Source organism: Oryctolagus cuniculus, chromosome 3 (assembly GCF_964237555.1).
Source record: "Oryctolagus cuniculus chromosome 3, mOryCun1.1, whole genome shotgun sequence".
Classification (NCBI taxonomy): Eukaryota; Metazoa; Chordata; class Mammalia; order Lagomorpha; family Leporidae; genus Oryctolagus; species Oryctolagus cuniculus.
In genome coordinates, this window is record NC_091434.1 from 36,312,867 (window position 1) to 36,336,079 (window position 23,213).

At 43.1% G+C, this 23,213-nt stretch overlaps 1 protein-coding gene and 1 long non-coding RNA gene across 5 annotated transcripts in view; one reads left to right on the forward strand and one right to left on the reverse strand.

Annotated features, from left to right (window-relative positions):
* Window positions 1-22,393, forward strand: part of LOC138848941 (uncharacterized) — a 139,792-nt gene extending 117,399 nt beyond the window's left edge. The window contains exons 3-5 of one of the 3 annotated variants that reach the window (XR_011387154.1): window positions 4,309-4,546; window positions 10,453-10,587; window positions 22,032-22,393. This is a non-coding gene — a long non-coding RNA (uncharacterized lncRNA). Of the gene's footprint in view, window positions 1-4,308; window positions 4,547-10,452; window positions 10,588-19,744; window positions 20,345-20,401; window positions 20,753-22,031 lie in introns of those variants that run through there. The other 2 variants (XR_011387151.1, XR_011387153.1) reach the window with 2 other exon arrangements.
* The window catches only part of CD28 (CD28 molecule), a 32,065-nt gene continuing 14,418 nt past the window's right edge, over window positions 5,567-23,213 (reverse strand). The window contains exons 2-4 of one of the 2 annotated variants that reach the window (XM_017342615.3): window positions 18,925-19,279; window positions 16,019-16,143; window positions 5,567-10,446 (exon numbers count right to left, since the gene is read on the reverse strand). In XM_017342615.3, the coding sequence (XP_017198104.1) occupies window positions 10,318-10,446; window positions 16,019-16,143; window positions 18,925-19,279 (609 nt within the window). In that variant the 3' untranslated portion in view covers window positions 5,567-10,317. 2 annotated transcript variants of the gene reach the window in all.

The window sequence follows — 23,213 nt, forward strand, 5'->3', positions numbered from 1 at the left end:
AAACAATCAGTAATTTACAAGAAAAGCATATGGACTACAGAAATACATTCTGTGGGTTTGAATCCTTGGTCTACGTTTAGACAGGTCATTTAAATTCTCTAAGTCTCAGTTTCCCTGCTTATAAAATTACTAATGTAATGAGAAAATCAAATGCCCAAAAGATTTCCAAAGACTAAGACTATATGAATAATATACCTGCCATAGTGCCTGACTTACACAAATCCTCTAAACATTGGCCATAATTATTATTACGATTGAATGTGTAAATTGTAGTTCCTTGAATGTCAGTACATGGGAGCTAAACATATATGCATGGTACTCATAAGAAATCCGGGGTGTTACTGACCACAGAGATGCTGAATGCACATGAAGGAAGACCCTGATATTGTGTGAAAGGCAGAGAGGCAGAGAAAGAGAGAGAGAGAGAGAGAGAGAGAGAGAGAGAGAGAGAGAAAGGTCTTCCATCTGCTGGTTCACTCCCCAAATGGCCACAACAACCAAAGCTGGGCCATTCCGAAGCCAGGAGCCAGGAGCTTCTTCCAGGTCTCCCACATGGGTACAGGGACCCAAGGACTTAGGCTATCCTCTACTGCTTTCCCAGGCCATAGCAGAGATCTGGATTGGAAGTGGAGCAGCCAGGACTAGAACTGGCAGCCATATGGGATGCCAGCACTGCAGGTGGTGGCTTTACCCGATATGCCACAGCACCAACCAATATTGTGTTTTAATGTCTCCACCTCCAAGCTTATAAGAAAAGTGTTAAAGTGTTCTTATATAGCCATCATTAGTCATCAATTAGTCATCAAGTCTTGTCTCCTGATTCCCAATCCTATACCTTTTCCACTTTGCCATGCTTGTTTCATAGCAACGCTTTTGATCTGAGATACGGTTGTTTGAAAATTCTTTGACTCTTCTTCTATCTTAAGGAAGGGTCTAATTCTCTTGCCCTTGAGTGTGGGCTAGTCATAGTGACTCACTTCTAACTTCCAAGGCAAACAGATTCTGCCTTTCTCCTTTACAGAATCCTTGCCCTTGGAACCCCACTGTCATACTATGAGAAATCCCAGGATGTATATAGAGGCTCTGTGTAGGCCAGGGGTGGGGAGCGTCCAGCCCATGGGCCATATAACGCCTGCAAACTCTTTTGGTCTGGCCCTGCCAATATAACCACAGGCAGGACTGGAAATTCAATAAATCTGAAGCAGGCTAATTTTTAAGTTGATCATTTTGTATGCCCCACAAATGATGTTATAAATATCCAAATAGCTCTTGGCAGAAAAAAAAGGTTCCCCACCCATGCTGTAGGCCAACAACCTCCAGCTAACAGCCTTTCCTTCCTGAAATCCTGGCTGGCAGCCACCATCAGCTGCCAGAATGTGTGAGGCAGCTTTCAGAATGACCCCAGAGAGCCCAAGTAAGGATCACCAAGCTGAGCCCTACCACCCCCCAAAGTGTAAGAGATAATAGTAGTAAGTGGTTGTTGTTGTTTGCGCTATTAAGTTTCGGGTGTTTGCTACATATCAGTAGCTCCCATACCTTTGGGCATTATTTGAAAGTGTAGATGATAATTCCTGCAGAACCAGCTGAGCTCCCTTTGGAGCAGAGGGGCACCTAGGGAAAGATCAACAGCTCTGGCAACGTAGAAAGGGAACATAGTGCAAGCACTGGTGATTTCTTTCTGTACCTCTGAACAAGGGAAGAATAAAAGAGTTTACTCTGCAGAAAATAAATCCCCCAAAGTCCAACCCTTTCCATCTAACACACACTGCAGCAAGCAAGTCAGGACTAGCTCGTCAAAATGACCTTTGTCCAGGCTCTGAGAGTGGGTGCTCAGCGTGCTCTGGACACGTGTGTGTGTGTGTGTGTGTGTGTGTGTGTGTGTGTAGAGGACCAGGCCCTGTTAGGCCAAGATTCACTGCTCCACCCAACCCCAGGCCTCCCTAGCACTACCTACCATTCTCCCACCCTCCTCAACACCACCCACCTCGTTCCTCAAGGATCTTTCCACCATCACTGGTTTCTCTTCTTCCTTCCACTTTTCCGTCTTCCTTTCTATGGACTCCCTCTTCTTTAACATATAAACAACGTGGATCTTTGGCTTTATTAACAACAGACTGCTTTTACCTCCTATTTTCTTTTGCTCTCAGTGAACAAACACAACCTACCATGGCCCACTACGTAGTATGCTGGACGGTGGTGAGACCCATAGAAACTCAGGTGCCAAGAAAACTCTCCTCACAGGGAAACAGCTTGCCATAAGTTCCACTCTCTTGGCCTCCTCTTCTTCACTGTTCACAGCATCCCTGCTAAGATCCCACTTTGAACACCACCGTCCCATGGTACCTAGTCTTGCCCAGGTCTCCAGTTGCTACATCTAAAGAACTGAATTTATCCCGCATCTTCCTTAACCTAATGGGCGCTGGTAACCCTGCACCTCAGACTTGGCAGCTCCTTCCCCTTCAGAGTAAATGTGGTCCTTTTATGTGAAGTAGCAGTTCCTACAACTATTCAGGGGGAGAGGGATGAATAGTGGAACGTAGGCACTATTCTTTCTGACACTCCAGTGGGAGATTACACTGCTATGGATTTTTCCAAATTCACACAACGTACAACACCGAGAGTGAACCCTAATGTGAAAATAGACTTTGGTTGAAAGTGATGTGCCAGTTGTGGTTCTTCTGTTGAACAAGTACAGGATGTTGGAAGAGGAGGCTGTTGAAGTGGGAGAACACATGAGAACTCTCTGTACTTTCCACTCAATTTTGCAGTGAGCCTAAATTGCTCTAAAATTAAGTCTATTAACATTTCTGTAAACATTAATGTCTGCAGTTTCTTCTGGTTTGACCTAGCAGTTCTCCTTCTGTTGCCTTCTTCTCAGCAACTCCTTCTAGATCTCAGGGTTGCCTCCTTTCTTTATCAGACACAGACCACGCTTCCAAGTTTGGGGAGGATTGAGTGGCAGAAACTCTTCAGCAAAGGAAAAGAAAAACTAAGTAACATTTAAATTCGTCCCTGGGATTGCATGAATGAAATAGGTTCTTCTTTTCTTCAATATTGATTTACTTATTTGAAAATCAGAATTACAGGGAGAGTAAGGAGAGAGCTCTTCCATCTGCTGGTTCACTCCCTCCATGGCCACAACAGCCAGGGCTGGGCCAGGCCAAACCCAGGAGCCAGGAGCTTCATCTGGATCTCCTGTGTGGGTGGCAGGGGCCCAACACTTGAGCCATCTTCCACTGCTTTCCCAGGCTATTAGCAGGAAGCTGGATCAGAAGTGGATCAACCAGGACACAAACCAGCACCCATATGGGATGCCAGGAAAGTACATTAATGTACACAATAGCTGTACATTCTACAAAAGAAATATTTTGCCTTTCTGCTATGTGGCTACTGAACTTGGTTATTAAGACTCCTGTACGTGTTATCATTGGAGTCTGCTTTCACACTGCAGTCCTCAGAGTTGAGTAAGTGTAACAGACCGTATCATCATAAAGCCTACAATGTTTTACTATCTGACCCTTTACAGATAAAATCTTGCCAATTCCTGCTCTAAGATATTAAAAGCATTAAGAGAAGTTAAATAAACACATCTCGAAGAAATAAACTTCGGGCAAACCCACAAGGTAAAGACAATCAGGTAGACACATTAAGGTTTAAGTCTCACAATCAGCAATAAGTGGTTACCCTCAGGAGCAGGGTGCAAAGAGCAGGAAAAACAAAACAATGTATATGCAAACTATGCACTCTGCACTTGATGAGGACAGAGATAATCATGGCCATGTTGCTCGTTACCACATCCCCAGTATCTAGCCCACTTGGTAGGCCTGCGTAGGTGTTCCTTAAATAGTTATCAAATGAATGAAGTACGAGAAAGGAGGAAGAAACATAAAGGCCATGAAATAAAGAGTCACACAGGGTTGGGAGTGAAAGAGAGTCCCCAGTACTGTCCCGAAGTTTGTCTGCCCTGTGATGGGTCACAGGTTCCCAAAAGTTAGCAGATTCCCCACTTCAGAAGCTCAAGAGCGAATGTTAAGTGCACGCACAGGAGCCGAAGAAATGACTCAATTCCTGGTAATTTCCCTGATGTCTGTTCAAGTCCACCTTTCCCACTCCCTTCCTCCCTTCCTCAGTCACCAGAGGCTGATTTATTTAATCTCCAGACTAAATGCAGATACAGAGATTGGTGAGGGGAAGGAAACAGAACCTAAAACTTATGAAATAAACAGCATCACTTGTCACTGTTGATCTCTGATTAACTGGCTCTTCTTTCCGAAACAGGGCCCCATCTTTCTCTCTCTCTGCTTGCAGGTGACACCCACACATATCCTTCGGTGTTGGTAGAGATGCTCACTCAGATAACAACTGGAGTTCATGCTGCACATTTTCATCTTCGTGTGTCATCACCGTGTAAAACCACAACTATAGGAAAACAAAGCTGTTTGCTGCTCTTCTGTCTCAACTGACATTTCCACCCAGCTCACAATTTGTTCTTTGGAGCCAGAGGAGTGTTTAAATCTGTCACTGAGATAGCTCTGCTTGGTGAAGTGTAAGTAAAATCCAACCCACCCCTACCCTGAGATCAGTTCTCCCCTGTTGCCTCAAATTCCTGGCCCTCCAAGCCCTTTCAGAGTTTAAATAGGCAAAATGGATAGGGAAGTAGGCATTGGGAAGAATATGTGCTGGCCCTCAGCATTACGTGGAAGATGAGATGCGCTTCCTGGAAAAGCTGATACGTCCTTGGATCACCCAGAGGTCATCTGAAGTGCCTTGCAAGTGTTTTCGGTGTAGTGTCCACTCCCTGAAATGAACCAAGCGCATGCAGAGAGAGTGCGCCACGCTCCACCCTGGCCACTGGCCTGGATTTCTAAGCGCTGGGAGTCAAAGCTCCAAAGGGAAAGCATACATTGCTTTGGGTTGTCAATCAGAGAAGTGGAAAAGTCCATTTGCTCTGGTGCATTCCTGAAGAACCACTTTGAAAAGTCAAAAGTTAAGCAGTGCCTCCGTTGGGGATTCATCAAGAGACCTGAGAGAGGCAAACTACCCATCAAGTTTGCTGGCATGGTTCCCAGGCCATCCTCTTGGCTGCTGCTTAGTAGGGCTGTCAGGCCCCTATTCTGATGGATCTAGAAGTTTCTTTGATTTTTCTCATCCGTCTATTACCTCTGTTCCAGACAAGATGATAGAGGAGAAAAGGTTCTTCTTTAAAATAAATCAATCCATTGTTATCATGCTGGAGGGGAAATGTGAATTCAGGGTTGTGGTCAGTTAACTCTGGCCACACAATTGTATAGCTAGAATGTGGTGTGAGGTCTGACAGGCGAAGTCATGAAGTTTGGGTCTCATTTTGTTTGGAACTTGAGTTGCAAGGTACTAGTATCTTTTCACAGAGCTAGGTTCCATTATATTTATCAGCATAACAAATGAGTGCTTGTTGAACAGAATCATTTAATGGCCAATATTTTATCCATCTTGTCTCTTCTGGTTAATTAGTCTTAATTGAACTATTCATGAATAACCAGCTGAGTTCAGTCTTTCTTGGAGTCGTAGGAAACATGTAAACTCATCCTTTTCGAGTTGTAGTTACCTTTATTAAGTGTAATGAGATCCATTATAACAACACAAAAAATGTCAGTTGGGCATTAAATTCATTGCACGCCTATTTGACTCCAGGCCACCCTCAAAGTAAAACTGACAACAAATGAAATAGAGACTGCTACACGGACTATCAGTGCAGCTCTTGTGTCTGTTGTTCAAAGGCCCTCCCCTACCCATAGAGGATAGCAGTGAGCACATGTCTACTATGTCTGATTTGAGTTTTCAACTTGCTCCAAATGCCAAAAATTTTGTTTGTTGTTGTTTTCGTTTTAAACTATTGCAAGCTACTAGAGTGCTCAATTATGACATGAGCATGACAGATGAACCTGAAGTTTTCTGTCCCCACTATTCCCATGTTTTTCAGCCAGTTTTGAATCAGAGTCAGGCAGGGTGTTTATAAAATTCATTGGGTAAAATCACTCCCTAGGAAAGAGCTGCAGTTACGTAGGATGGGATTTCAACTACAAAGGAAACATTTTCAGAAGTCTTAATCTACAGAAATGTCTAAGACCAAGTCAGTACTCCATTAAGAGGGAATTTTGGGACCTCAGTGGAAAGTTAGCTTACTCCTGACTGTGGCTTATTTGGCAAGACTTTTTAGTTTGTTTCCAAGTATTGGTTCTCCTCACTGCACAAAAATTCCTAAAATGTAAGTGAACATTGGATTTTATTAAAGCAAATTGAGCAGCATGTATGTTGTACCTCCTATTTCTCTAATAAAGTGAATTTTTGAACTTAGTAACAGGAAATGGAAAATAGAACTGGCTCCCTCCTTCTCAGAGTGTGATTGGAACGTTAAAATTGACCATTAATTTGTAAGACCACATGAAAATCATTCCATCAATAAATAATCTTTACATAGTAAGCACTTTTCTAGGCACTGGAGATACACCAAAAAATAAAACAGTTCCTTCCCTTATGGAACTTAGCCTACAATTTGGGGAAACCAACAGTATATAAATAAATAAGTGAAACATCTATTGTAGGAGGTGGTAAAATGCTATGAAAAAAAATAAGCAAAGAAAGCAGATGGCATGGGAAAAACCAGCTAGAATAGAAGGTGACACTTGAGTAGTGACCTGAAAGATGTGTGGGAGCAAGACAGGCAGATATCTCAGGAAGAATATTCCAGACAAAGGAAATAACACTGTGAAGGTCTTGCAATGGGAGCATACCTGTGATGCTTGGAGAGAAGTATGGAGGGAAGAGATTTTCTGAGCCTCAGTGGCCTTGCAGATACTATAGAGTCTTTTGCCCCAGATCTTGAGAGTATATGCCACTGACTTTGATGTGGGTTAAAGGTCTGTGGCAGGAATGAGCCTGGTTCTAGGCCCATCATGGGCACCATCTCCAGCCTCCAGCATGGAGGTAAATTTAACACTTTGAGATTGTTCCCCAGAACCATGGTTGTTCCCATTTGGCAATGCAAAAGTTTGTGCCAAATGGACCAGACAGCCATTTGACCATCAACGATCAACACTCTCTTTAAAATAGCCATGAGGACTGGCATCTCAATTAATTAACCCATGGGACTGATGGAGTCAATGTCGAAGTATTCACATCACACAGAACGCACAGGGAAGCCCAGCCTGATGCCTCAGAAAAGAAAACCAGTGGTCTGATGAGAAAGTTTGAAGCCAAGCAAACAAAACAAAAATATAGCTTGCTTAAAGTAAAGTTACATTTGGAAATCTGGGATTTTTTTTTTTTCTCAGAAGAACCTAAACCAGAGATTTATAAAAGGATTTATAGCACACCTCTTTTAAATAGCAAGTTTTCTCCAGATTCATTACTAAAGTGAAGCATACTTGCTCTGAAAGATAACATTCAAGCACAAATTTTGAAAAACAGACACACCATAGTTTAGCAATTTTATCACTGAATACACAGATCATAACGTACACTTTGTCTCCTTAACTTAGCATGCTTGGCCCAAAATAGTTGAGCTCACAATCAAAAATTACAGGAATACCATTAATTGTAAGACTCTTATAATAATAATAGCAGCAAATGACATTGTTTTCTTCATAATTACTATATCTGAAACTGTAAAAGCATTGCCGTAACCACTGTTTTTAAACCATTTCTTGCTTCACACTAATAGTGAAAATGGACTTCCCTAGATAACATTTCTACTTTGGTCCTGTTCAGAGTGAGTAAGAAAAATCTCAAGTGTGATTCACCTTCAGGAAGCCTACTTTTCCAGTTAGACAATACAACCATTTATTGCCAAAGATCAAATCTTTCCATTTTTTTTTTTCAGGTTTATTTATTTATTTGACACTGTCCTTTCTAAAAACTCTCCAGCTCTGTCATTTTAAAATACAATCTGATAACTTGTCTTGAAGAACTGTGAGCCAAGAGGCTGGCAAGCAGCACACGTGTTGGTGGAAATTCAAGTCCTTCATCTCCTATGTGCTGCTGAATTTGACTTTCTCTGGATTCATCAAATTCTTGAACTGGAAGCCCATGTGAAAATCAACCGAGTAGAGCATTTTCTATCTGGAATAATAAGATTCCAACCCATCCCTTCTTCCCTACATTTAGAAAAATGGGCCGGCGCCACAGCTCGCTAGGCTAATCCACCTGGCGCTGGCACCCCGGGTTCTAGTCCCAGTTGGGGCGCCGGTTCTGTCCCGGTTGCTCCTCTTCCAGTCCAGCTCTCTGCTGTGGCCCGGGAAGGCAGTGGAGGATGGCCCAAGTCCTTGGACCCTGCACCCGCATGGGAGACCAGGAGGAAGCACCTGGCTCCTGACTTCGGATTGGCACAGCACGCTGGCCATGGTGGCCATTTGGGGTGTGAACCAATGGAAGGAAGACCTTTCTCTCTGTCTCTCTCTCTCACTGTCTAATTCTGCCTGTCAACAACAACAACAAAAATGTACTAAAGCTTCTTTATATACATAAAAGTGAGGAATAAATGCCCTATAATTTGTTCTAAGATGAAATATTCCAGGAAAATGATGGAAAATAAGAGGTTCTCATATTTTTGTAGCACCTCATGCCTGCGTAGTGGGTTTAAATGTGTGTTACAGTCTTCCTTCCCTTCTTAGGTCATTGCCTAGTTTAATTTTTATACACAGTTTCTCTACATGGCAAAAATATTGATAGCTAACATTATATGTTGGACATGATGCTAAACGCCAGTGACAAGCAAAGTCAAAGACAGACTTGGGCTGTGCCCTCATGGAGGTTATAGTCTAGGAACAGACATTTGTGATCATTTATCTCCATTTTATCATTGTAGACTCTAGTGACTTTCCTGAGGACGTTGACCTAGCACTGGGACTTGAACCTTGTCTGTCTGCCTCTGAAACCTACACTCCTCAAAGCTTGAATAAAGCAGAGCACTGCACGAGCTGTAAAGGCAGCAGTACAACCAGCCCTCAAGGTCCGCAAGTCATCCCTCTAGTTGACCCAAACTAGAGGAAACACAACGGTCATTCCAGGGTTAAGCCTTACAGAGTCTCTTGAGAACTTCGATGCCATCTCAAAAGACACACTCCAGAGTGTGTTTCCATGTCAGTGGTCATCCAGGGTGCGGAGGCAACGGAGCCCACAGAGTTCTGAAGCTCTGAGCCCTAAAGCACATAAACTCCCTGTAAAGGAATTCTCACCACAGCTCCTTCTGCCTAATATCTTCTGGAAAACGTCCACCCAATACCGGCCACCTCCTCAGCAAATCGCATCATTCCCTTTTAATCTCTGTTTCACCAGAAGCCTCTCAGAACGCTCTCCTGTGCCCCAGTGAATGCTAACACCTCTTTTTCACAGGATCGTCGCTTCCCCAGGGGACACTCTCTTGTCATCGCACCTCAGATCTCTACCCCGACAATAAAGAGACTAACTGTGCACACATGAAAGGTGTGAAACACAGAAGTCGCTGTATGATTTGGCTGGAATGAGCTGGCAATCAAATCATCCTTCATAGTATTCACATATTTTTGACATAAAGTGACCTTATTTCCTGCCACACTCTCCTTGGAGTGGGAGGGTTAATTTATTCATTTGGAATCATGTCGTGAACATGAACACTGGATCCCCATCTCAGGGGGTGAGGAAGGCAAGTTGCTTTGCCTAATACTGCCTTTAAATGATTCCACTGGCCAAAGTTACTAAATGCGGTCAGATCTCATCAAAAGCAAGGTCTACATATTTCTAAACTAAAAAGAAAAAAAGCATCAAATAGGAACTAAGTGGCTCATTTCATGAACAAGAGACAGTGTTTTAACGGTTTTAAAATATTTCATTCTCCCACACCCCCACTCTAACCTATCCCCACCCTAAACACCCATTTAACCAAAGGGAATGATTTTCTAGCCTTTCTTCTCCATCTAACATGTCCTTGAGTGTGCCATTTTGCTTGACTGAGATGCTCGGGTGAGCGAGGAAGGAATTGGGCTCAGTCAGCAGCTGGGAAGCCGATTTCAAGGCTAACAGAAGCTACCCTATCTTCTCCATCATCAATAAATACACGGTAAACTTGAATTTGGACATGGCACTGCAAGACACAGTGTACCACCGGAAATTTCCTTGATTTCATTGTAGAGTTTCAAAATGTTCTCAATCCTTGGTCCAGTCACTCAGGAAAAGTTGGCATTGGTGGCCTAACAGGGACCCAAGGCGGCCGGCTGAAAATGAGGCGGTTCTTTCCTATCCAGAGCAGTGTTGTTGAGCAGGTGGAGGGGTGCCAGCCGGCTGGCTTCTGGATAGGCGTCCGTGTCAGGAGCGGTAGGCTGCGAAGTCTCGTGCTGGAGCGTAGGGCTGGTAGTGCTTGCGGGTGGGCCCAGGCCTCCGGGGAGTCATATTCATGTAGTCACTCTGAAGGAGCCTGTTCTTCTTACTCTTCATCTGCAGGAGAGAAGAGTGTCAGTGTGGAGGGGTGCAGAGGACACATCATGGGAAGAGTTCTAGGACTTTGCACACAACTATTCAGAACGCCAACTGTAGGTACCTACGGACACCAGCATCCCATGAGTCCCTGGGGCCTGGGTAAGGATTGGTTAATCAAATACTGGCTATTCTAAATTCACTTGAGAAATCTCAAATGAAGGAAATAGTTTAGAGAAACTTATCCATATTACTCTCAATGCTGTCATTCGGTCTGAATTCTGAAAACTTATCTAATTAACATATGCAATGTATATATTTAAGTGGACTAAGGCCCTTCCTGTTGGACTAGGCTAAGCATCCCCATTGTAATCTTTTTTAAAAATATTTATTTTTATTTTATTTATTAGAGAGGCAGAGTTAGAGACAGAGAGTGGGTGAGACAGATAAAGAGGTCTTACATCTGCTGGTTCACTCCCCAAATGACCTCAATGGTCAGAGCTGGGCAGATCCAAAGCCAGAATCCAGGAGCTTCTTCCGGGTCTCCTACATGGATGCAGGAACCCCAGAACTTGGGCCATCTCTACTCCTTTCCCAGGCCATAGCAGAGAGCTGGCTCTGAAGAGGAGCAGCTGGGAAGCAAACCAGCATCCCAGCACTGTAGAGGGAGGCTTAACTTACTATGCCACAGCACCGGCCCCTCATTGTAATCTTACATCAGTCGTTTGCTTAACTGTTTTTCCGTAACTCACCATGGCCTGGAAAATTCATAAATTCATGATGGTGGAGTCCAAATTAATGAGGATTTACAGTTCTGGACAACTAGTCACATTCTTATTCCATTCTGTGTTTGTATTTTCATAAATCGTGTCATTCAGCACTGTCAGCATGAATTTCTGGCAGGAGTGAGGGAGTTAGGAGTGATACTGAACTGAAGCAAGAGTTACCCTCACCATGAATCTTGGCAAAGTTTCATTTCTTGATCAATTTGATGATAAAACTTCCACTTAAAACTAAAGGCCCATAAAAATTTTAAAAATTCTAGAAAGTCATCTAGATTTCTGGGTTCCAAAGTCTCTATTATGGGGAAAAAAACACATATTTACAGTATATAGGCCCAATACAGCAGTAGATCCACTGGACATGAGAGACAGAAATACCCAAATAAACAAAGAGGTGAATGACTTCTGCCCTGACTTTGTGTCCAGGCACTCCCAAAACCTGCACACCTCCTTTGCAATGGGCATGAGTAAGTGCTATAGAACAGTGTGAAAAACACTGATCTCCATGTCATTCTGCACAGCCAATGTGGATTCAGTCCTTAGCTTCATGGGCTCTCAGCAGCACTCTCCTATTGATTATACTTGTGTTTTGTAACAGATACTCTGTTTTGTCACCATGATGATTCTTCTGGCATCTAATGGGAAGAAGCCAGAGATACTGCTAATCATCCTCCCATACAAAGGGGAGTCCCCTACAACAAAGAAGTACTGAGCCCCCAAAATTTTCAACAGTGCCAAGACTGGGAAATCCTGATTTAAAGAGTGGTCATGAACAAGAATGGTATGAAAAGGAAGGAAAGTAAAATGTTATGAACTTAGAATGACTGTCATCAGATGGCTTGAGTCTTCCTTGCTCAAACTGAATGACCAATTATTTGAGTGTGGGTTTATTAGGATTATCTTCATCCACAGATGTAAGGCAAGACAGTAGGAGACATAGATTTGAAAGAAAATATTATAAATTCAGCTTGGATCATATGGAATGTGAGATGGCTAGTTGGGTTATCTATCTGGAACTAAGCAGAAAGGATAACATTATATATGCATAATTGAGGAATTCATTCAAATAGAAGGGCTCATGGAAACCAAGTATATGAATTAAGTTGTTCAATAAACATCTTGGTTCTTTAGTTTTTCTATGAATGAAATACTAGACCTCTCTTGGGAATAGTGTTGCCACAGGGCAGGGGTGAGGACAAGGAAGTGTTTTCCCCCAAATAACTGCTAGTGATACCCTGGGAAGTATTTTTAGTACTTACTCCAGCCCTGAGGACTCCTTTCACCAAGCCCCCAAGTTAGAGTCTGCTTCCAGAAACCCCGAACACTACAGTGGGAAGAGAAGCCCCCCTAACAAAGAAGTTTTGACTCTGAGGTTTTCCAGTCTGCACACCAAGATAGTGAAGGACTTGCTGCAGTCCTCTCCCAGACTTATCCTCCTGCTAGTGTCAGATGGTAGATTTAGTTATTATCAGTCTAGCTGTAAACACAGTCATAAGGGGAAATGACACATGCACGGCTTTGGAACACCATACAGAACCCCCAGTGCCAAGGTGCATCTAGCATATGCGTGTGTGTGTATGTGTGTGCGCGCGCGTGTGCAGGGAGTACCCACTTTATATGTCCACGTGACTGTGTCACTTATTCCACCCCTTCATAGTCAGTGTCTGTTAAAGATGTGTAATCTGAGAACCACACTCCCACTTTGCCTTTCCCTCCACTCCAGTGTTACCCACTTGTTTCCTGGGAACAACAGCAATACACAGGGCAGATATAAGGCAATCTATTTAAAGACAATCTTCAAGACTCTACCGAACTTAAAGGTACATACCACCTGTACATGTACCATCCACATTCCCTACATTGTGATCTACAGTAGGAAGGATTGTTTTTTAAAAAGGCTCTTTTAGATTTGGAAAGGGAACTGGTTTACCAGTTCAACTGAGTGGGTGAAGAATTGAGGGACAGTAACAGGTGCTAGTCTATGGCAGGCTCCCCAAGAGAGCTCTTTATCTACTCAAATGTCAACATCAGGTCAAGAACTGAGATAGAATCTGCAGCTGCTCCCAGAAACCCACTCAGCCTAGAACTCACAGGCCCTAAGGAAGTTCCCCAAAATGGTAACTTACACCAGAGCACACTGCAGACCAGCCCAAAACAGGAGCCCAGGAAAGGTTAAACTCTGGGGATCCCTAATGGCCTAGATGCAACATGGTGCTTGTTGCAGCAACAGTGAAAGATAAGCCCAGGGCAAAAAATGCTGTTTTGTGAATTATCGATGAAAGTGTATGTACACACTTTTGGTCAAAGAATATGAAAACCGAGGCTCATCATGCAATTAAAGGCTAGATCTTACTGAGCTATATGATTGACTATCAGAGGCCACAGGTGACAAGACACACTAAGCCCTGCAACTTCCCAATTCATAGGGATCCAGTGAGACAGAATAAAACCAAAATAAGTTTTCTCAAGCGAGGTAAACCTCCCCAAGAATTAGGGGTGTCATCAAAGACAAAGCTGTAGTGTCTACAGCCTGTCTGAGTTGAAAGTGAACTGTTTAACTCATTGAAAGTGTTAAGTTGCTTTTGTCCTTTTGGGTGATTCGAATCACTCAGCAAATTAATGCCTCATTATAATATCTAACATTCTAGTTCATATTTATGATAAATTTTAAATGGTGAGCAGTACCCTTATGGCCACTGAAGGTTAAAGCAATTCCCAAATCAACTTCAAAGCTAGTTAATTACTTTGACCTAGGTCAGCATATCACAGGGAAGCACCTTTCCAGGAAGGATAGCCAAGGGGCCATTGTACCTGGCCTTTATGTTAAGAAGTTGAGATTTCCAGTGAGAGGATTGGAAAATCATATAGCAGGCAGAAAATCCATAAAAGGCATTAGGGAATAATCAGAACTAAGAATTCTAAAATCATTGGCAAATACCACAGAGGATTAAAGTGAAAAGGTATTTGGGATGAGGACACCAAGCCCCAGAAAGATGCAAGTACTTGGCTAACATCAGAAACAGAACTTAGGGATTTTTTTTTTTTTGTGCTAAAGCACCCCCATCAGAATTGAACAGCCTACAAAGGACAAGCCAGGCAAATTCCCAAATTGATATCTCGTGAGGCCAGCATCGTGGCATAATGGGTTAAGCTGCTGCCTGCAATGCCAGCATGCCATGTGGGTACCAGTTTGACTCCCAGCTGTGCCACGTCCAATCCAGCTCCATGCTGATAATGCCTGGGAAAGCAGCAGAAGATGGCCCAGATGCGTGGGCTCCTGCCACCCATGTAGGAGATCCGGATAAAGCTCCTGGCTCCTGGCTGTGGCCTGACCTAGCCCTGGTTGTTGCAGCTGTTTGGGGAGTAAACCAGCAGAGGGAATATCTCTCTGACTCTCTCTCTCTCTCTCTCTCTAACTCTCCCTTTCAAGTAAATAAAGATAAATCTTTAAAAAAAAATCTCATATAAAGAATTCCCAGGGACAAGGAACCACTTTATTTCCCTACCCTGAAGAAGATACAGATTAGTTAATGTCAGCCTGACAAATGTTCACCTGCCCTCCAAGGGCCACACGGACCTTAAATGAACCACACGGGGCATGTGGGTAAACAATCCAGAGGCAACCCTTGGCAATAGACCATCAAGAGTCTAAGGATGTAAAGCTGAATGATAGAATAGCAAGACTGTGAATCCAGGGCCATGCCCTCAGCACCCAGGCTCTAGCAAGCAGGATGGCTTCACATGGCTTGAATTTCAGAAATCACTGACCCACATGTGGCTTAGTTAAAGTTCTGGATTATTCTTTAAAGATGAATGCCATACTTCAGGCAGACTCAGTTAAGTCCTTAATTTGGTGTAGGGGTTGCCAGTTTGTCAACCCAATAAGCATGCATATATTTCGCATTTAATGTACCTAATACCAAATGAATGGAGAACATCAAGAGAAATACTCCTTGCCTTGGGAAGCATGCGTTTCTCATTCAAGAAACGACTTGTGTATACATTGAATTTCCGGGGAGGGGGGGGGGGAGACAACATGGAATCAGTCATGAAGTTCTGTGTCATGTTGTGCACAAAAGAACAAGTTTTCTAAAAAAAAAAAAAAAGAAAGAAAGAAAGGAAAGAAAAGATCTTTGCTACAAAGGTCCCTTCTCAACAGTAAATATGGTCATAAAAATGTGTTAAAACCCTCGGCCAAAAATTCAGCGTTAAGGAAGATCACGAAAAGTATACCAAGTTTATTGCATGATCATTTGCAAAAATTGTTAAACTCCAATTCAGTGGTGAGAGCTAAGAAAAGCTTAGCTCCCATTACAGTTTCATAATGATAACACCAGACTTGGCCTCACAGAATTCAACTGCTTCAGAGGAGACAAAAATATGACTCAGATAAACAGACCTAGTTTCTTGCAGATTTGAATACACAATTTTAGTAGGCAAGTGTCTCATGATTTTTGTCCCTGAAGCACAGTTGTTCGTTGGATTCAGTTGCCTCGCTTCCTGAGTTGACTGGATTTTTATACTTTTCACAATTTTGTTGCAAAATGGGAAGAAGAAAGGTAACTGTCCATAACCCCTCACCCCTTTGCCCATTTAGCTTCTGATTCATTGTCTTCTGAAAGAGAGAATTAGTGTTGATTTTTATCTGAGATAAGGTTGAAAAGGTTGAAAGAGAACCTACCCAAACCTAGCAGAAAAACAAAATAATAATTGCATATGTTAAACAGAAATCACCTAGGCAACATCCTTGAATAGGTTCAAATTGCATGTGCAGTGGAAAAGTTACATAAAGACAGGGCTGCTTCTCTTACCCAGCAAGAAAAAAGGGCCACTGTCACCAGCATGCTATAGAAAGCCAGGACTGCGCCAACCACCACCAGAACCCAAAAGAGCGTCGATGATTTTGGAGATGGGTGAGCTGGGCAAAAATGTTGCTCTGAAAAATAAAATAGAGTGGGTTAAATGATATGGGAATGGCAGCTAAATACCTTTTCTTCCTTCTGAACATCAGAGAAGAATGGAAAAGAAATAGAAATATGCAAAATGTTACTATTTAGAGCTTCTTCATGCCCACCACTCACCCCAGCCTGGTCAGTTTTCAAGACTGCAAGTGGAAGCCATTGCTCTGAAGTGATACAGGAAGAGTTGCATTCGCCTTTTTGAATCCACAGTATGACTCAAAAACAGTGCTCGCTAATGGCTTTAATACAGCTCCAACCCCTTGCCTACATCAGAAACCAGTTCATCCAGTGTCTAAACGCTATCCCTGCCGTAAGTGAAATGACAGACATGGTTTCCAGCCTTAAGAAAATCATCAGTGTCATAGGGCTTCGCCTCTGTCGAATAGATTATATGATGGTGGGTCCCAGGAAGAGCAGGAGAAGGAACCCAGGGTTCTATTCAAAACCAGAGGGAAACAGAATGAGAGAGGCTACCATAAACCATCTACCCATTTGATTTTTAATCACAGCTGCGCATTAGAATTATCTGAGGAAGTTTGAAAATAAAAAAACTTCCAGCAGATTACATCAGCGTCTCAGGGTTGAGCCCAGGCATCAGCGTGTTTTTAAGCCTACCCAGGTTTATAATATGCAGACAGGACTGAAAATTATTGAGTGTAGGATCATTGGTTTCCTCTGAGTTCTAATATCAGTGATATCCCATATGTATAATATGGGATATTAAAATATATGTGTACATATATATAAGTATGTAAAGTATATAAAAACACTATTCCAATATAGTGTATCAGTTCCATGAGAAAATGTGTTTCATTCAGCTTCCGAAAGCATACTTTTTTAACTTTGGACCTGATCCAATTAAAGTATTCTCTCTAGACATACTAGATACTAGAAATCTGAATGAGAGTCAGCAAGCAGAGCATCCACACATGGACTGCCTCTATTCTACAAGAACACGAAAACTACTCTGCTACGTTAAATTAATAGCTCTTTCCTTAGGCTTTTCACCAGCACAGCTCTGTCACCACAAAGGAGGAGAAAAGCCACTTATTGAAATTTTACTCTAAATCTGTATATATGAAATTTGTATAACTTAAATTTTGAAGAGAAAAAAGGAAAGAAATTACACTAGCACTAAATATAAAAGTGAGCATGCACTTTCTTATTTATCATTCTACAGATAGGAAAAACCATAGTATTTCCATAATTCTATATGATCTCTCTCAATTTTACTTGTTTCCACCAATAAATGATATTCTTCTCAGTTTGGGAATCTTATGATTTTACTACCTAATATTTAAAAAGAACATAATCTCAAAATAAGCTAAGTAGATGGATTTTTACAAATTTATGAGTACTGCTTAATCTAAGAGTTCAAAAATTTCATGGAAAAATAGAATTAAAAAATAAGTTTAGGGGCCAGCACTGTGATGTAGTAGATTAAGCCTCTGCCTGCGATGCTAGCAGCCCATATCAGTGTTCCTCTTCTGATCCAGCTCTCTGCTGTGGCCTGGGAAAGCAGTAGAGGAGGGCCCAAGTGCTTGAGACCCTGTACCACATGGAGGACCTGGAAGAAGCTCCTGGCTCCTGGCTTTGGCCTGGTCCAGACCCAGCCATCATGGCCATTTGGGGAGTGAACCAGAAGACAGAAGACCTCTCTCTGTCTCTCTCCCTATCTGTAACTCTGCCTCTCAAATAAATAAATAAATCTTGTAAAAACAATATTTTTAGTGTAAAAAAATTTTTGAAATCAGATATATGAGAGGTCTTTATAAAGTACATGGAAATAGGCATTATAAAAAAACTGCATGGATTCAAAAAAATTTTTACACCAATATAAACTTTTTAATTTTTCTATAAACTTTTTGAGGTGCTTTTATAGTGGAGTTTTGGGCCATGAATATAATGGATGATTTATCCAAGCTCACAGAGTTGGCTGAACGCAAATTTTATGTCCCCTGGTTTCTAGACATTTGTAGGTTTTATTTATTTATTTATTTTGACTGGCAGAGTTAGACAGTGAGAGAGAGACAGAGAGAAAGGTCTTCCTTCCATTGGTTCACCCCACAAATGGCCTCCACGGCCGGCACTGCACCAATCCGAAGCCAGGAGCCAGGTCTTCCTCCTGGTCTCCCATGCGGGTGCAGGGCCCAAGCACTTGGGCCATCCTCCACTGCCTTCCTGGGCCACAGCAGAGAGCTGGACTGGAAGAGGAGCAACTGGGACATAACTGGCGCCCCAACCAGGACTAGAACCAGGGGTGACGGCGCCACAGGCGGAGGATTAGCCAAGTGAGCCGTGGCGCTGGCCTACCTTTGTATGTTTTAGAAAATGGAAAAGTAGTTTTACTGACGAAGACCATGGAACATAAAGAGAGAATTAATTAGAAATAGAACCTGTTCTTCTTAAGTCCTGATCCATTAGATGCAGCTCCTTCCTCTGTGTACCTGGGCTTAGATTTTGATGGAAACCATTTTTCTGCCATGACCCATTTGAATGAAGAACAATCTTGTGAATGATTCATGACCGTGGACTATAACTTGCCACTCATTGTCAGAGAACGTAAAAATATTCAAAACATAACCTTGAATCTCTTCTAAAATGGAAGATAATAATTTTTGGAAACATAATTTGCTTTTATTAGCCTCCAATCACACGGGACTTACCCAGCCTCACCCCTAAACATGAGCTGGTTTTCAGGACTGCAATTGCAAAGCATTACTTTAGGATACTCTGTTGGTAGAGTCGGGTGTTACCTTTCACGTGGATAATGGTTCCGTTGCTCTTCTCGTTGTCTAGATAAGGAGGAGGGTACATGACCTCGATTTTGCAGAAGTAAATATCTGTTTGGTTAACGTACAGATTCTTGAGGTAGAAAGTCACTGTTTCATTGCCCAATTTTCCATCACAGTTGAACCCTGTAGTTGAATGAAACTGATGTGGATGGGAGAAGTTCCCATTCACGACACAGACCTCCACAGCACTGTCAGCTCCCTTATAGAGGGATGCCCGGAACTCCTTGGAGAAGAGGTTGTAGGTATACTTGCAGCTCAGGTTGACCTCGTTGTTATTCACCACAAGCATGGGAGACTGCTTCACCAAAATCTTGTTCTCTGGAAGAAAAATAATTTGCTTAGAACAAGAGTATAAGGATATTTTTTTTCCAGAAATTAAGATGTATTAATTAACCACATGGAAAGAGTTCAATAGTTTACATCTGAGCTTATTTTCATCCTCCTTTGAAGGGACACATTTTCACCTGGAAGGCAGGAATATGGTCTTGTGTTGGCACTGAGCACCACAGCCAGGCTCTCAGACTTTGTGAATCTGTATGGAGATTCCTACAATGTCAGTCAGGTTTGGGCTGATTTTCTGACTGAGTGACAAATTTGGAAGTGCCTTCAATGCTTGACACATGCATAAACAGATTGGTTGTGAGTTGTGATACAGGCTTGTGTGAAGGCATGAAAATGTTTTTAAACATTTTGACTTTCAGTGTTGGCCATTCTAAGAGTGGAATAAAGAGGTCAGAAAACAATGTAAGCCGAAGAGTTCGCTTTTGTTTCCCTTCCACAGCAAATGTGGAGAACAGGCTGCCCAAGAAATTTGCATATGTGTTCCTTTAAATCACAGAGGCGGGAAGACTCCCACTAGTTACCACTCTGGTCCATGTTCTACCTCTAAGCCATCTTAGCAAAGTACCACAGACCTTGGACTCCATTTAGTTCAGACTCTGCACTTCAAAAGCAATAAACTGAAGCTTGATTTTCCACCTCATGAGAACAGGGAACACATCTGTCTTGTTTTGCACTGTATTCCCATTGGCTGCCACATGACAATATATATATTTTTTTTATTTTATTTTTTTTTTGACAGGCAGAGTGGACAGTGAGAGAGAGAGACAGAGAGAAAGGTCTTCCTTTGCCTTTGGTTCACCCTCCAATGGCCGCCGCGGCCGGCGCGCTGCGGCCGGCGCACCGCGCTGATCCGATGGCAGGAGCCAGGTGCTTCTCCTGGTCTCCCATGCAGGTGCAGGGCCCAAGCACCTGGGCCATCCTCCACTGCACTCCCTGGCCACAGCAGAGAGCTGGCCTGGAAGAGGGGCAACCGGGACAGAATCCAGCACCCCGACTGGGACTAGAACCCGGTGTGCCGGCGCCGCTAGGCGGAGGATTAGCCTAGTGAGCCGCGGCGCCGGCCGACAATATATTTTTTTTCCAAATATTGCATGAGGGCTGGAAACAACACATGGCTTAGTCTGAAGTCAGCAAATGGTGAGCAGAGCCAGAACTAAGGCCCAAGTCAGCCAGCACCACCTGAGAAACAGACCACCGAAGCACCATCTTTCGTCATTGAAGGATCCATTTTGCCAGCAAAAGACTCCAGACTTTTCCTAAAGTAGCGAATCACTATGTGTCTTTGATTCAAATTTCAATGCAAGCCAAAACATTTTTTTGTTGTTGTCATGGGGATGTGTTAATAATTGTCTATCCTTTGCATTTTTAAAATACTCATTTGAGGCAACACCTCATGTACTCACACTGAAGACCCAAATAAAAGCAGAGTCTGTAAAAATGAAATTTACCATTTAGCCTGGATTTGAGTTTGTGTGTTCAACTGTTTTGGTTTTGCTTTGAGTAGAAGGAAGCTGCACAGAACTAAACTGAAGGTGTTTGTCTCTTATATACTTAAGCAATGCTAGCTGTACATCAAGAAATTTAAAAAGAAGATCTATGGTCAGGTGTTCTACTCCCAGACTGAGGATTAATGATCCCAGAAACCCCATACCTTTCATTATTTTTTATTTATTTATGTGAAAAGCAGAGTTACAGAGAGAGAGGGAGAGATAGAGAGAGACAGAGACAGAGAGAGAGAGAGAGAGAGAGAGAGAGAGAGATCTTCCGTCTGCTGGTTCACTTCACAAATGGTCACGACGGCTGAGGCTGGGCCAGGCTAAAGACAGGAGATTCATCCAGGTTTCCTTTGTGAATGGAAGGGACCCAGCTACTTGGGTCATCCTCTGCTGCTTTCCTGGGTGCATTAGGAGAGAGCTGGATTGGAAGTGAGGCAGCCGGGACTCGTACTGGCAGCTCTGTGGGATGCTCCTGTTGCGGGAGGCAGCTTAACCCATAGAGCCACAACAAGGGTCCCCACCCTGTGCCCTTTAGTAGTCACTTCCCATTCCTCCCTCCCTTCAACCCCTGGCAACCACTAATCTACTTTTTGTTTCCATGGATTGGCTTTTTTTTAATTATTATTATTATTTTGTGTAAAGGGATTCATGCAACACATGGCCTTTTTCTGCCTGGATTCTTTCAGTTAGTATAGTGTTTCCAAGGTTCATCCATGTTGTAACATGGATCAGAACTTCATTACTGGGCCGGCACCGCAGCTCACTAGGCTAATCCTCCACCTTGCGGCGCCGGCACCCCGGGTTCTGGTCCCAGTTGGGGCGCCAGATTCTGTCCCGGTTGCTCCTCTTCCAGGCCAGCTCTCTGCTGTGGCCCGGGAAGGCAGTGGAGGATGGCCCAAGTACTTGGGCCCTGCACCTGCATGGGAGACCAGGAGAAGCACCTGGCTCCTGGCTTCGGATCAGCGTGGTGCACCGGCCGCGGTGGCCATTGGAGGGTGAACCAACAGCAAAGGAAGACCTTCCTCTCTCTCTCTCTCTCTCTCTCTCTCTCTCACTGTCCACTCTTCCTGTCAAAAAAAAAAAAAGAACTTCATTACTCTCTCTGACTGAATAATATTGCATTGTATGGAGGCATTCCGTTTTGCTTTCCACTCATCACTTTTTGGCTAAGGTCAACGCTGCTGCTGTGAACATTTGTCTTCAGGTGTTTACATGGACATGTGTTTTCAGTTCTCTCTTAGGTATTCACTGCGAGTGGAGTTCTTGAAACATATGGTGACAGATGAAACCTCACTTCTTACCCTCAGATTCGTAGACCTCTGCAGGCTTTCCAGTCTCATTTCCTCAAAACAAAACCCTCCTTAGTCGCCAGATCATTTACGTCAGCAACCCGGGAACACACCGCGAGCATTCCCACCTCCATACTTTGTTCAGTAACCCTGAGGCCAGAGTACCACTTCCTTCTCAGGCCTCCAACAAAGCTCGTTTATGTCACTATTTTGCCATTGACTCAGGTTCTCCCATATAAACATCTATCTCTTTTTTTATATGCTTCAATTTCTTTAACTTTTGATTCATGTGTGTTTCCTCTAATCCCCTAGTATTGTTTCTTTTTTTTTTTTTTTTAAGGTTTATTTATTTATTTGAAAGGTAGAGTTAGAGAGAAGGAGAGACAGACAGGTTTTCCATCTGCTGGTTCACTCCCCAAATGGCTTCACTGGCCAGGGCTGGGACAGGCTAAAGACAGGGGCCAGGGGCCAGCGCTGTGACACAGTGGGTTAAAACCCTTGCCTGAAGTGCTGGCATTTCATATAGGCACCGGTTCTAGTCCCAACTGCTCCTCTTCTGACCCAGCTCCCTGCTATGGCCTGGGAAAGCAGTAGAAGATGACCCAAGTTCTTGGGCCCCTGCACCCATGTGGGAGACCTGGAAGAAGCTCTTGGCTCCTGCCTTTGGATGGGGGCAGCTCTGGCCATTGCGGCCATCTGGGGAGTGAACCAGCGGATGGAAGACCTTTCTGTCTCTATCTCTCTGTAACTCTGTCTTTCAAATAAATAAAATAAATCTTAAAAGAAAAGAAAAAAAGACAGGAGCCAGGAACTTCATCTGAGTCTCCCACATGGATGCAGGGGCCCAAGTACTTGAACCATCCTCCACTGCTTTTCCCAGGCACATTAGCAGGGAGCTGAATTGGAAGTGGAGTAGCTGGGACATGAATCAGCACCCATATGGGATGTTGGCATTGTAGGCAGCAGCTTAATCTGCTACACCACAATGCCCATTTGGGGAGTGAACCAGTTGATGGAAGAACACTCTCATTATCTCTCCCTTTCTCACTCTATAACTCTGCCTTTCAAATAAATATATCTTTTTAAAGAAAAATCTTCATTCAAAACTTGTATTTTGACAACT